Source organism: Nelusetta ayraudi, unplaced genomic scaffold (genome assembly GCF_046127955.1).
Source record: "Nelusetta ayraudi isolate G7.1 ecotype Tasmania unplaced genomic scaffold, CSIRO-AGI_Nayr_v1 ptg000042l, whole genome shotgun sequence".
In the NCBI taxonomy this organism is placed as follows: domain Eukaryota; kingdom Metazoa; phylum Chordata; class Actinopteri; order Tetraodontiformes; family Monacanthidae; genus Nelusetta; species Nelusetta ayraudi.
In genome coordinates, this window is record NW_027466092.1 from 2,084,528 (window position 1) to 2,100,040 (window position 15,513).

General features: G+C 44.0%; 1 protein-coding gene across 1 annotated transcript in view; it reads right to left on the minus strand.

Annotated features, from left to right (window-relative positions):
- Positions 1 to 15,513, minus strand: part of snx29 (sorting nexin 29) — a 118,915-nt gene that overhangs the window by 40,027 nt on the left and 63,375 nt on the right. The window contains exon 15 of the mRNA XM_076033635.1: positions 14,080 to 14,186. Within this exon, the coding sequence (XP_075889750.1) occupies positions 14,080 to 14,186 (107 nt within the window). The remainder of the gene's footprint in view (positions 1 to 14,079; positions 14,187 to 15,513) is intronic.

Below are 15,513 nucleotides of genomic sequence, written 5' to 3' on the forward strand. Positions count from 1 at the left end.
TTTCCAAATGTTGAGCTTTTGGTAGCAGTTTGTGCCCTACAAGAGCAGTCAGACCAGTGTAGGAGCCTCTCTAGACTCTCAGTCAGTTTCTCAGGTACTGATGTTTATAAAGAAGCACGCAACCAAATCATTGGTTAAAGTTTTCAAAATTTGAGAAATGTGCAGGTAAACAAAAATGAAACTGTGGGTACATCATATGTTAATTTTTTTTTTTTTTTAACAGTTAGAACATGACAACAAAGTGACTTGGCAATGAAATTAAACTTGTAGCATCAGTGGATGCTGTGGCGTCAAACTGGTCTGCTTCTAATCTTCTGAGAATGTACAGATATTATTTCTCATAATCACAAAATGGGCGCAAGTTTTTTTTTTTTCCACAAAATTGTTTAGAATTTGAATAAATTATCAGTTTGGGTTCTTTAATGTCGAGGAATGCAATAACACTGATTACCAGGCAGCATTTTGTAACAAGCTCTCTTATCTTTATTCCACAGAACTCCATCCAAACGCTGCTGCCTTCCTTCACGCTGCAAAAGCAATTCAAATTCCAAAAAATAAATTCCACTCTAGTGTGATTTGGTCATCTGGCTGGCAGTCGTTAAAGAAATAATTTGGTAGTTGGAGCTGTTCAAAGCGAGACTCCAGGAGTTCTCCATCAAAATACTGCAACATATTCAATAACGTTATTTACTTTATCGGCTTGTTTTGAGCGATTGGCAGCACTGCGTATGCAGGAAAAATCAGATAAAGGCATGGACTTCACCTCATTGAACTCATCAAACCGCCATCGTGCATTACTAATCCCAACAGACTAAAAACAGGACGACAACAAGCAGTCTTTTTTCAGTTAATTCATAATTTCTCATATGAGCACACGGACAGCCCAGGGAGCCTCGGAACGCCGACCTCGCTTCTTGACGACGACTCCTACTGCAGCTTATGAGTTATGACATGAATAACAATGTGTGAATCTTCAGGCTGGCTGATAAAAGCCCCCCACTCTCCGACACAACAGAAGATCTACAGGTGGTAATCCATGCAGAGCAAAGTTAAGACTTTCTCAATGTTTAGAGAGTCTGAGAGTCTGTGAAGTCCTCCACGTGAAAAAAAAAGAAATCCCTTCAGCCTCGGCTTTCCATGCAAAGGAAAGCAGTTCACAAAGCAATAAAACACGGTTGATGCAAATTACAGAACATAAAGGATGACAACAATATACTCACAAACCTGATGTCTCACTTTGTTTGTGCTTTAAAAGCAAAGTCGAGACGGAGCAAAAATCCAGACGGGGTTAAAATTTAAGCTCTGCCACAATAAACACATAGAGTCTTAAATCCTTGTGCATTAGCTTTAGGAGCATTAAATAATGCAGATGCATTTTGTCCACAAACCATTGTTAATCCCTTTCACTTTCTTCCTGCTGCTTTATCTCATATCTTCCATTCGTGATTTTATTTCATTTTATTTGATCGTGACGCAACCCACTAGTTTCTCCATCGGCGCCACCTTGAGTTTCAAGTGTGCTTTGAAACTGTAATATTCAATATTTGGATGTGTGCGCCCCAAAACTTGCCCATTTTTACTCAAAATTAGACTAAATCAGACATTCTATCTATCTGATTATTTTTATTTAATGTTTTTTCACGAGCGATTCTTCAACAAAAAAATGAACTAGTTTGTTAATGGTATGAATTTAGTGATCCTTGACGTATTAACATTTTTTCTCTTTTTTGCAACCAACTTTGGCGGTCCCCACTGGACATAGAATAGAATGCGAGTTTTGGCTCTTCTGCATGAAAAACCAGATGCTTTGTCCATCTTTTGATTAATCACCTTTTAATCCATGTGTTGGCACGATCTGGGTGGACGCCATCTTTATGTCAACAAAGGCTTATAAAGTAGCAAATAAAACAAGTGACTTAGCATTTTCTGTCCCATTCCATGCCAGTGCGTCCCTGTAAATATGACACAATGGACCTTTACAGTCTTTACAGTGAAGCTTTGGCCACGCCATCAGCCCGTCCTCGGCTATTCATCACCTCTATTTGTTCGACTGCCACAACCCTTAAATGGGACATTATGAAAGAGGGAATTAATTTTAAGCGTGAAGGAACCCAATTAATTCTCAGCGTGAGGGCGGCTAATCAGTTTGCCAGTCGTGCACGGGTGCCTTTAACCGCACGTTAACAAGCGTGCACGAGACGATGGCATTTGAGTGAGAGCATTAGAGTGTATCAAGTGGGGTCAGGTGGTAGCAACGGCAATTTGATGAAATGGCCACGATATTTTCTGGGGCACCTTCAGGTTCATCTGCAGATCTCGGGGCTTGGACGTGTGATGGGTTTGTTTTTCCACGTGTACAATTCTGGTTACCCCACGTGCCGATGAATACGTGCAGGAAAAAAAAGCCTAAATGAATCTGTACAAGCCGTCTGAAAGAAATTATCAATACAGCCACCGAGTTCAGGAGTATTGACAAAACTTTTTTATCGTACGGAGACCGAACCAGAACTTTGGGAGCCTCGATACAGTTACATTTTGAGAACGGCGCAGAGTGACTAAATGTCTAAACCAACCTCGGCATTTCCGTGTTTACAACCCATACACAATGTTTCTGAATTGAGGACTCTGTCGCCCCACCGCTCTGGTAGCCTGCAAGCGCTAACCATGCCAACAACAGCAACAATGGCGGATTACACTGTTTGTTTGCTCGACCTCATCGTTGGCCCACATTCATATTCGCTGCCATCTTCTCTTTTCTCCGTCTTCTTGAGTCTGTTGTCCATTTCTGTGGCAGTCTTGTAGCGCCACTTTACAGTCCTGGCATATATACTACAGTTTTTTCAGACTAGTGGTTTTACACATTCAGCACATTTCATGAGTCAATGCTGTGGCGCTTCTGGAAATCATCAAACGAAAAATAATTTCTTTCTTTCCTCTCTGCACGGTAGGTCCAAGGCATGATGGGAAAAGCGGGCCAAGATGACCAAAGCTATAAAAAGATATTGGTATTGTCCCCTAAGGTCCAGTCTGAGTGGGGCTCCAATGTGAAGTCACTGACATTAACTGGGTCGGTAGAGAGAAGACAGCTGACAAGTTCTACTGTATGATGGCGTGGGAACCCAGCGCCTTGTCAGCAGCAGTTAGTCATTCTCAGAAGGTGATGAGCTGCTTTCAAACTTTGTACAGTTATTTTTTTCCCAATGTTTAATGGGATTTAAGGCGAAACCTTTCATTAAAAAAAAACCTCAACAAGCCAGAGAAGAAGAGGGCTGCAAGGCATTTGTTTGCTTCTGGCTACCAGGAGTTTTTATTCCACCACTTCACGGCTCAGCCAGGCAGCTCGGCCCGCCCTGCAATCATCACTCCAATTTAAACGCACATTATGTGGGGGGGAGTTGTCAGTCAAAGCTACAATGGAAGATGTAGGTAGCGTGGGACTATTATTTAACAACCATTTCCTATAATGGCCGTTTTTGTATTTGTTTTTAATGTGACTGCCAACGCATGTAAAATTATTTGTTGACAGACTCCAACGAGGCCCCGGGGGGTTGACCGGCAGAGAAATAACTCAACGTGATTGAATCATTAAAAAAAAAAAAAAAAAAGACACTTTCAGGCTCTCCAGATCATTTTGACAACATCCCTTAGGCTGGAAGTAATTGGATTAACAGAGTTGAAAAACAATGTGTTTTTTCAGTTCTCTTCCATTCTGGCTGAAAAGTGAATAGTTGCTGTTAATTGTAATGCAACCCAACCTTTATCAATCATGTATGTAGAGGAAATTTCTCGTCAACATGGAAAAGTGGAAAATATACTTAAAAGTTGATATAAAAGGTACTAAAAGAAATGAAAGTAAAAAGAGAGCGACCTTGACCTCAGACATAAATATTTAATGCGGGTAAAGTTCAAAGTTCCATATTATTGGCTTCTTATCCCAGACACCAGTGGGGCAGCCTCACACTGAAAAAAAAAAACAATAGACCAGGAAAAAAACATTGTATTTAGCCCTCTGTTTACAACCTTCTGCAGAGAACATAGTCTTTACTTTCCCCATCCCCTTACACTTGCTCTGCTCTGATTGGTCACATTTTCAAAGTCTTCTGATGACCTGATCTAGTTCAAGAGTGAGAAAAACACATACAAATTCATCAAATCCCTCCCTCTAACACAAACTACCAAGCAGATTATCGCAGAAAGCAAAAATCCATTCATTCACCCAGTGATTCCTGAGCACAGCACTGCACCACTACTGCTTACCGTTTCCTCAGGGGAAAATTAGGGTTAATTAATTAGGATGCCTCTCCTGCCTTTTAGAAGTTACCATCCAGCGAGAATCGACTCAGTCCTTGTTTCATTTTATAATTAAATCAGATTTTCCCAGAGCCCAATATCACTGTGTTCCCAGTTCATCTGTTTAAACTAAAAAGCTGAAAAGCTAACAAGGTAAATACTATTCAGGTACGTACTCTCTGGTCCAAATATGACATCTAATACTGACGATGAATCAGGAGAAATGCACTGCAGATGGCAAGCTCGGCGGCACAGAATTAAAAAAGAAAATATTTGTTTATGCCGGTTATTTTGTGGTTTTACAAAGACAAATTGCTTTCATTTGCTTGGCGCAATACTGAGGCGCGGAAACGGTGCTGGAAGCGAGCGCGTGGCAAACTTTACTCTCTGTGTTTAAACAGACCTTAAGGAAGAGCAAGAACAAATTTTGGATTATTAAAAAAGTTTGCGGTCTCCATAACAATAGCTTGCCGCAGCAAAATGCTGGCGAGAACGCGGTAATAAACGGAAATGGATGTTTGCTATCAGGCACTGGCCTGCAGGGGTTGCTTGAGTGTGATGCATCTGTCAGCACCGCTGGGCTAAACGCACAACTGAGCGCCACCACAGCCATGCTGACCGCACACAAACACCCTGTTATCACAGTGTTTAAAGAGGCACGCTCACACACACACACACACACACACACACAAGCCTCAACTATCTTCACGGCATCACTTTTGTGCCTCTTCCTCTCTTCTCCCAACTTGCTGGATCTGATCTAAGCTGCAGTGAGCTGAGCCGAGCTGGCCTGAATAGGAAGGAGCCCAGAAAGGCCGCGCTGGCTGAGCTGAGCGGCGGTGGTGGTGGCGCTGCTGCTGCTGCTGCTGATCCGAAACCTCATAACCTTAATTAGGCTGGGACACGCAGGGTGATCAGGACGAGGCGAAATGAGGTCGGAAGGATGGGGAAAATATGGACACACGTCCGAGTTCAGGCAGAGACACGAGGGGGAAAGAAGAGGACAAGGCAGGACAAGGAGTCTGGAAACTCTGGAAAATCTCACATTCAAACTGTAAAAAGTAAGACTGCAAAACTGAAGTCAGTGCTGGGTTAAGGCCCGCCCACTCCAGGAAATACAAACCAATCGTTTCTTCTCAAGGGATTTCATTGAAACCAACAGCCGTCAACAACAATGGCCTCTCTGACGTTTAGAGGCTGAGACGCTGATGGCCAATCAATATTAGTTACAGGACATTAACTCTGCACGCATTGTTCACTCACATGGACACACGTGTGTCATGGTCACAGTGGAGAAAGCTGCCACTGAGGTCCAAAAGATGGAACAAATTGTCTCAATAAAGGCACTACTGAGAGGAAGGACACCTGGTGTGAGGGTGAGGAGGCTCAGAGCTAGCGGCCACCGCTACTAGCTGCTATGCTGCTACGCTGCCCAGCGTCACCTTGTCGTCAAGTCAGATCAGGCATCAGTTGCTGGAACAGCCGGAGTGCACGTGGTCACCTCAGCGTGGACGGCCCACTGTTTTGCACAAATCTGGAAGCAGCTTGTGCCTCTTTGGCTGTGTTTGTGACTCACTTCGGCACAGCTGCTCCCAGAAACAAGCAGGCAGGGCTGGGGGCTGGGAGGGGGGTGAGGAGGGGGAGGAAGAGGAGGAAGAGGAGGAAAAAGGAGGGCGAGAAAAGAGGAATAGAGACATCACAAGCTGCCTCGTCCACTCGGAGCCGATTTGGAGGTGGGGGGAGGGGGCTGTGCGAAGTGAGAGGGAGGAAGTGTTGAGAGAGCGGCAGATGGACCCATAGACGAGACGGCGATGGGAGTTTATAGCGGAAGCTAAATCTGGAGCAGCTCTTTGTCACAGCCGCGTCACGCGGCACCAACAGCCCGATCATGTGTCCTTTCAGATGTTGAGTTATTGTGCTAAAGTGCATTATGATGCATTTATTTTGGACTTTAAAAAAAAAAAGAAATCACAGCTGGTTGAAACCGCTGATCGCTCTGTCTGTGTACGTGGAAAGGTTTTAGAGGAATTGGGATGAAGCTCTCACTGAGAAATTGTTGAATTTCCAAATGAACCTTGCAACCTGGCAGCTGGATCTTGATGACCCACCTTCACAGAGGTGTCAATCAATCTTTTCTTTTTCTTCGTGAATAACAAGGTCGAAAGCCCGACCAGCAGTCAGCTCCGAGAACCAGCAGCAACAAATTGCAAACAGTGGCTAAAGAAATTAGCGTGGATGCTACTATAGTGGTGGTTTTAACAACTGGACCGCATTTTTGTACAAAAAGTAGAAGATTAAATGGCCTTAAAGTGATGTGCAGCTAATGCACAGAAATTTGAACTTGACAATTTTTTGTCAAAAACACCTTCAGAATGTTCTCTCCCTTTTCTGAAAGCTGGGTTAAAATTAAGTCAAGAACTCAAGTTCGATCGTCTAATGGTATATATACATCATTTCCTGTAGATGTCTGAAGATAAGACAGTCAACCATCACAGCCAACAGACACATTTGGTTTCACCTGAGGGTCACAAAGAAATGAGGACTGAGTGGAAATGGGGTAAATAATGCACAAGTAAATAAGAAAATAGCAATGAACTGCCGTGACGCCACTAAAGCAGATGTTTTAGGTGTAAGATCATTAGACACATCAAGGCACACCAGGCCAGATTTCTTTTTTATTAACAATTGAATTATTGTTCTACCTGCCAGTAGAACAGATTGCAAGGTGAAGCTCATCATTCCTGTGTTTTTCAACCGCCCCAAAACTCATGAAAAGGCCGCATTTAGTTGAACGGAATCAAGCTAAAAGTTTAATTTTGTTTCCCAGAGACAATTCTTCAAAGTTTATAAAGACAAAGTTTTGCCGCTGAAGTGTCCTCCACAATGTGCCGAAGGGAAACTGCTGCAGGGTGCAGCGGGGAAAAAACAAAACATTCAGCTCAAAACCGAACGAGACTGCAGAAGAGCTAAAGTGGTCTCACAAAAAAAATCAGAGAGTCTTTCTTTAGACTTTGAAGGACACAAATGAAGCATATTATTCTCTTTTGTCAAACAATCAGCGCCGAGATGAGAAAAAGCCAACCATTCACCCTTTTGCATGCTCCACTTTTTAGAAAGCGTGTGCTGACACGTGTTAAATGAACCCTTTGTGATGTCACAAGGGACACTGAAACCTCTATTAGTGTCAACATTCCCAGCCAGATGTTCATTCCACCCTCTGAGACCGTCCGAGTCCCTTTCCAATCATGTGGAAGGTCCAACAAAAAAAAAAAAACATCAGTTTTAACTGGAAGCTGAAACCGGAGAAGGAGGCTGCAAACAGAGGGCTAAGCATGCTGTTTGTTTCCTTGCTAATTAATCTCGTAAACCTGGTCCACCAATTACGAAGAACTTTAATTTTGTATAATGTGGATCTTTATAATTCTAATTAAAACAAGTATGAAGAAATTGACATCAATAGATTTTTTTTTTTTTTGCCTGTTCAATAGCTTCTAAAATATTTAACTTCCTTACAAATAAAACAAAAGGTTCTTGAGAACCTCTTCATTGCCCAATCAGTAATTTGCATTTGAAGGGAAAGTTGCGACGGTGTCAGTTTGGACACAGGCATCGTTAGAAGCTCGTACAAGGCTAAGAATATTTTAAGGTACTAGTTGAGAGGGTTTTTTTTTTTTTTTGCCTTGAAAGCATATTTGGAAACTTCAAAGCACCGTCACCTGCATTATTCGGAAAAGAATCCCGTGCATAACACATGTTTTTTCTCTTCCTTTTTTAAAAGTCTCTATCATTCGGCAGCAAGCGACAGGCATTGTGTGGCTACACGGCTTGGTATCCTCCCAGTTTATCTCGGCGTCTCCTCTCCTCTCCGGAAACTCCGAGTCGGCAGCTTGTAATTGTTGTTCTTGTTCTTGATGTTGTTTATGGTTAATTAATGAGCTGCCGGATCAAAGGGAGAATCTCTGATCCCACTGGAAGTTTTGACCCATATCTCTTCTTTATCCTTGCCGAGCGCTCTGCCTCTACTTATGAATACAACACAACAGCTATCAAAAAGACGCCATGGGAAAACAACGGCAAGAAAAGAAAAAAAAAGTTCTGCTCCGGCGGTAACTGCCTAGTCACAGGACATATTAAAGTCAGCTTGTGTAATGGATGTGAGTCAGACATCTGCTGAACAAAGCAATACTGTATGATGTAATGAGGCCTAAAAGCGCAGTTTTTCCCAGTATTTGTGTAACCTGGATGAAAGTTTACAGACCCTGTGGGTTTGAAATAATTACTTGACATTGCTTGGATTTATACGTGGTAATGACTGCAACGGTCTGCGGTGAGCACAATCTATCAGCACTACGGTACATTAAGGTTAAGTGAGAGGTGTAAAATATCTGCAAAATGCTGTAAAAAAAAACAAACAAAAAAAAAACAACTCCCAAACCACCTCCAGAGGTGGTCAGGTTGACTTCCAACACACGGCAGATAACAGGCTTCCAAAACTCTGTCTTGGAAAGAGTCCATGAAAAACAACAACGTTTGAATGGGAGGATGTATCTGACGCTTCCAACTGGCACGAGGGGCGGCATGGACGGGGTGTCATTGTACCATTGCAAACAGTCCACGGCAGAGTTCCAACTTGGCAAAGCCAGACGGCCGTAAAGCAAAAACATCCTCTTCGTTCAGAAACGCCGTCGGCGTCGATCTTTGTTCTCCAGCTCTGATATAACTGAAGCTACTTCAGCAGCAACACCAGTCGCTCACATCCGCTTCCGTCTTGTTTCCATAAGAAGCCTGATGGCAGCAGAACGTCACCGACTGGTTCCTCAGTAATACGAGTGGGGGGAAAAAAAAACACCTTTACACGGCAAGGTTGAAGTTGAGGACAAACAAGGGGGAAAAAGACACGGCGGCATCGTCGCCGACCGACGTGTTTGCGTCGCCTTTTCACGCAAGAGCTGAGCTGATTGCACAAACACACAGAATCACAGATACAACGAGATCACTTTTAAAAATTTCCAATCTGCTTCATTGGACCTGAGTGAGGTTTTTCGCTTTGATCGTGTGCATCAAAAACACAGAACACATGGAAGAGGCTCACTGCTAATTTGGTTTTTAGACTATTTCAGCGAGGGCAAGATGTGTCTTCACATGCGACTGATTCCGAGACGAAGGCAACCAATTCCGTCCTGTATCCCCACCAAAGCCAACACCACTGTAAGCTGAAGCGCTGGCTTTGTGTCACGCTTTGTGTTTAACCCTGGTTACACATGCGTGGTGCCCAGTGCATCTTGTCACAAAAGCATGCTTTATCTGACGTGCACACATAAATGGCCTGACAATTGCAGCAGCCTCACGTTGCTTGAAACCTAAAGTAAATATACAGTTGAGGAAAATTTAGGTGGAATATTTTTTTTCTGCTGTCCAATCTGATACAAAACAAAAAACAATTTTGACCTTGACATTTCTAAAATGAATTTTATTAAAAAAAAAATAAAAAAAAATTGCAGTCATTTAAAAGGCCGCTGTCCAACAAAAGCCATCGATGTCGAGCCATGTGTGTGCGTGACTTCAATACGATGATGTGTTTAGCGAAAGACAAAAAAGATATTTTATAAGTATTTATTTACTTTTCCCCTTGTTCTGTCTGGCCATAATGACAAGCAGAAATGTGTCTGAATGTCTTCATGATGACTGACAGATGCTCGTGCGGTTCCATAGGTGGTTATGTACTTTGAGGCCGATACAAAAGGTTTTGTGCGCCCTCATAACGAAGATGCGTTACATCACCACCCGCCAACGGTTCCCTCATAACTCACGATCAATGTCATGCAGATCTGCAGTTTCTAAGAAACCTCGGCGGACACGTTAACAGTGTTATGTAATTGGTGTTTCATTTCCCACAATAGCAGCATGCATCGTACAACAAAGGAGAAAAAAAATTAAAACACTTGCACTTGCCTCCCCCCTTTGAGCCGTTTCACCCTCGTCCTTTTTCACAGTTCCATCTTCAGGCCTACATCTGCCTTTAAATCATCTCCTTCTTCTTTCTCTCTCCATTTTTTTTTTTTTTTTTTTTTCATCATCTCACTGGCTTAATGTCAGGCACAGGTCCGGTGGGAGATGTTAGTGTTCTCATACACTGATATGCTGGGTTCTTTTTCCTTTTTTTTTTTTTTTTTTGAAGACGCTTAGTTCTGACATCTGTGCAGATTGGTGTGTGTGTGTGAAATATCACTCAGCCATACTGATGTGTGCACATCTGTTGAAGTCGAGCACGCATTCATGAACACGTCTCTGTGTCAGGGGCATGAAAGCCGCTGCTCTACATCTCACTTTAGCTCTGTCTCAGCGCTCACAGTACGGTTAGTGGCATAAAGGTCACACACTTCAATGGCGGTGTGTGGTACAGTAATTTCAACACTGGTCGTGTTCTCCCAAATCATGAGCCGTTATAACGAGCTCCTCTGATGCACTGACTCACCTTTTTAACAGAAGAATTACGGGGGAAAAAAATCACAGAGATGGACTTATTTATTTTTTTTTTTAAACGTACATTTTCAAAAACGTTCTAAAAAAAAGGGGGTTTACACATAGCCGTATTCCAAAAAAAAAAAAAAAGAAAATCCCATTTACACGGATGCGCTGGAAACAATGTAGTACCTACGCCAGGCCTGGTGTGGTGGCGTGTGTGGAAGAAGAAGAACACCCTGAGCGCGCCATGTTTAACGAAGCAGACGCTCGCTAACAACATCAGCGCCAGAAAGAAAGACGGCTGGTGAAAACACGACGTGGATAAACGGCAGCGTTGAACTGCTGCTTCCAGTTACTTTAGAGCACAAAGCCTTGAGAGGCCCATGTTCAGGTTGACTGGGAATCGTGCCAGTAAAAGTTCACTAACATTTTTGTCATTTAGGTTTCCTGCCTCAATATCCCAGCCCGCTGACCCAACAGAAAATCAATAAAAAAGTAAAACAGGAGGTTTGCAAATCATTTTCATCGTGTTTATTTTCACTGTGCACACTGGGCAAGGAGGCGTTTTTTTTTAAAAAAATGTGCACCCTGAGGAGCGATTTCAAAAAAAGTGCGGCTTCAGTGAAAATGAAACCGCACAGATTGGTGTAAACGCAAATATTTGTGCGTTTTCAGAGAAACCCGTCTTTCTTCCTGTAAACGGGGCCTAAACTGTAGCCTCTGAAGATATTAAACACACTTGACTGTCTCTTCCATGACGTTATTCCTCTCTCATTCAGACCTACGGTATCCATGACAATGATATTCACATGACCATTTACGCAAATAAGGCCAAGATATAACTGATCGACTTCTAGCCACTTTTAGGGCAGCCAATGGCTACTCGGGAGTTGGCTTCACTGCAGGATCATGTTCCATAAATCCCCTCTGACCTCTGAGTCCAAATGATTGGCTGCTGGCTGTTAAAGTTACTTTGTGCCTTTGAACTACCTTCATACTTTGACACTTTAGCATTTTAGAGCCTTGAGCGCAGCGCCACAGAGGAGAGGAGGAAGAGCAGAGAGATCACACAGTGTCGCGACACTGGGCTCCAATATGATTCAAAAGTACACTAGACAAACCAGCATCGTTTGTTGGACTGAAAAAAACTACAACATGTTTCCTGGGCTAATAAATGCCGAGCTCGGCCTGCTGGGTCGGGCGGGCGTGTGTGCCGTGCGGCTGGATGTGACATTTTCAAAAATCAATAACTGCACCGGGACAGCTGTTTTTTTTTTCTCACAGCAGCGAGACGGTCGAATCAGGAGAGCCGACGGCTGCTCACGTCAATCGCACAATCTACAAATCACCACCGAGCTGCTTTCATATCAACACTCGGCTCTGCTCTGCTGTCTCTCCCATAATGCAGCGCAGTCGTACAAAAAAAAAAAAAAAAAGTCCTCCTTAGCCACACGCTGATATCATTAGCGCTCTTGTTACAGCCAATTTCACCTTTTGCTCCAGTTCTACCAAACAACTTGTTAGGTATATTAGGGGGGCGAAAAAAAGCCACTTTGTTCTGTCTGACTGGCTTGTTTCAACAAATCCATTACAGGGCCGGCTGGCCTGGGACCACGACGGCGGGCGGCACTGTGTGCTCGCTGCGAGGCCCCGATGGCCGAGCAAATGGACGATAAATAAGTAAACAGCGTTTTTTAATGTGCCTCGCACGTACAGTTCATGAGCATGAAAGACAACAGAGTTTAAAAAAAACCCGGGGAGGAATGTTTGCTCTTGTCAAAGAAATGTAAAGCGCCACATGAATTAATCACAGCCTCGTCCCCCCCGGCCGCTGTCGCAGATTCCCCTCCACCACCACCAGCGGCGGCGGCCTCGTTAGGAGCGCAGCACAAACAAGTGGACAACTGCCCTCATCCATCATGCAGCCGGGAGCCTCCAGTTAAAGAGCTCCAACGTGTGCCGCAGCTGAATGTGGACGGGAAGCTGCGCTGGGAACGTCTCAGCCGCGGCGCTCCGAGGTTGGGATCGATGCGGCGGCAGGGAGTACAAATTCCTCCCCTGTTTGGACAGAAGAGGCCGGCCGAGAAGTTCCTCGTGTCTGGCCGCTCACGTCCAGAACTTTAATTTAACAAGTTTGAGGTGTTGAGGATTAGATGCTCCAAAACGCTCCAGACAAAACTGTGTGTCCAGTGCAACTGTTTGTAGCGTTAGCAGCCACGGCGGTGAAAGTCTAAACTCTGTGTGTGTGTGTGTGTGTGTGTGTGTGTGTGTGTGTGTGTGTGTGCGTGTGTGTGTGTGTGTGTGTGTGTGTGACAGACTCTGCTCTAGCGCGCATTGAATTCCACCACCCAAACAGATTGACTGCTGTTTGATGTTCTGGCAGGGGCAGACGACGCAGCGTATAGAATGCAGGCGGTGAAATCCTGTTCATCCTCTCTAAGTAAAAATAAACTGGAAAATGTTCTATTTCAGTCTGCTTTCTCTCAGCAGGGTGGCGTTCAGTCGGGTTTTATTAGATGCAGAACAGAGTTTCTGGACACGTCGCTATGTTATTAAGTATTATTAAACAGGTATACAGAGTCTTCATTCTGACAGTCAACTCCCTTCAAACAAAGAAATTTCCATTCTTTACTTCTTTTGCTGGCTCCACTTTGCAGAAAGCGTGTGCTAAAATACACCATCTGCAAGGTGTTGGTTCTCTTCTTTGAAGCCACTACACCGACTGACCCATCAGGAAGCCCCTCCCTAGAATAACCCTCATCCAATCCTATCTTAGAACTGTGATTATGCACAAGGAGACCAGTCAAGCTTCAGGCAGAAGCTAAAAATGCTAATCTAGCTGCCAGTGACACAAATATTTCAGATGAGGTTTTTGATTTGGTTTGATCTCCCCAAAGCCGAAGAAAAAAAGTAGCGAGACGTCTGTTAATACAGCAAACAACAGGGGTGGGGCTTAGTGAAAGTCCAGCTTTGGGTCTTTATACTATGCTAACAGACTGCTGAATTTAGGCTTACTTTTAGTCAAACCATGTGACAGTGGTCATTAACTATCAAGAGTTATTTCTCAAATTGTTGAGTTCAATATTGTTAATCTGAAGTTTGTGCGTGTGTGTGACCACTGCATCGCCGTTGTTGCACTGTGCGCACACATACACACACACACACACACACACACACACACACACACACACACACACACACATACACACTACATTCCCAGTACAACAACTGTGATACAGCTGAGTGTTGTTTTCTCACCAATGTAACACTTCCAAGACATCAAAAACGATATTAAAAAAAATAAAATAAAGAGACAGCACTGACCTCTATGAGCTTGCGTTCGTAGCTGGCAGCCAGCTCCTCGATGTCACCCATGAATTTATTCTGCAGGACAGGGGCCTTTTCCTCACTCGAACGCAACAGTGACAGGGCTGCAATGGAAGAAAGAGGGAAAAGCTGTTATTTACTCACACTGTGGGGAAAAAATAAAAAATATATATATATGTGTGTGTGTATGTGCATATATATTTACACACACAGTATATGTACAACACTGAAAGTAAAGTCTATACACTCCGTCAGAGACAGTTAGCACCTGTCGCTCGTGCAAGCACACCATCATCCGGTGTGACACCACAGTTTGACAGTTTCACTGTGCAGGCAGCGAGCACAGCAGACGAGGAGTGACAGAAGTAGAATAAACACAATCTCGGGCTGGGCACAAGCCATGAATCTGTCCTGGATTCCATTCAAGACACACTGAGTAGATGTGATCCATTGCGCTTCACAAAGGAAAACAACAAAAAAAAACCATCCCATTATGAGAGGAGGCACACAGTCGCACTGGGACCAACCACTCGAGAACACCTATATATATCCTCGCTTTGGTAATTGCGTGGCTCAAATTTCAATTTCTCTCATTTGAATCCTTGTCAGCTGATCGGTTGCTCAACCAATCATGTGATGACAATGAGCAACCGGGGCTGCGGAGTTGCACAGATTTATGAGCAGGCTTTCGTTGTCACACAAGGAACAGAAACTGCGGCCAGACAGGCGACAGCAGCCGACTGGCGTCATCTTTCTATTGACTTGATTTGACTGTCTTGAGTTTTCCTTCTCAAAGATCAGTACTGAGCTGTTTCCTCCACGATGAGACTTGAGGAATACACTCACTGGCTAATTTATCAGGTTCAATGATCAACTTCTAGTTAACAGAAATAGCTAATGAGCCAATCACATGGAAGCAACTGAGTGCACGCAGGCGTAAGGACGTGAGTGAAGACGACTTGCTGAGGTTCACGCTGGGCATCAGGACGGAGAAGACGGAGGATTGAAGTGAACACAGTGAACGTGGTTGTTGGTGGTCAGCCTCACAACCTGCTGCTGATCTACTGGGAACCTTCTCCAGGGTTTACAGAGAATGGTCCTAAAAAAGACGAGGAAAACGCCTCGTCGATCTCAGAGGTCGGAGGTCAGAGCTGTTGGAGACCACAGAAAGGCAACAGGAACTCAAAGAGAAACTGGATAAAAGCAACCTCTGCAGAATAGCCTCGCAGAACACACAACACCTCCAAAACCGTGAATCACCAACTACTTTGTCAGGAGGTCGGCACTCGCAAGGTGCACCGAACACAGTGGCCAGTTGGTGCATCTCGCATCGACACCCCCACCTGCACTACACACAGCATTTCTCCCTCTATTGGCCAGCGGCTGAAGAGCCACCGCGACAAGCGCCGCCTCTGCCACCATCATCTGTTT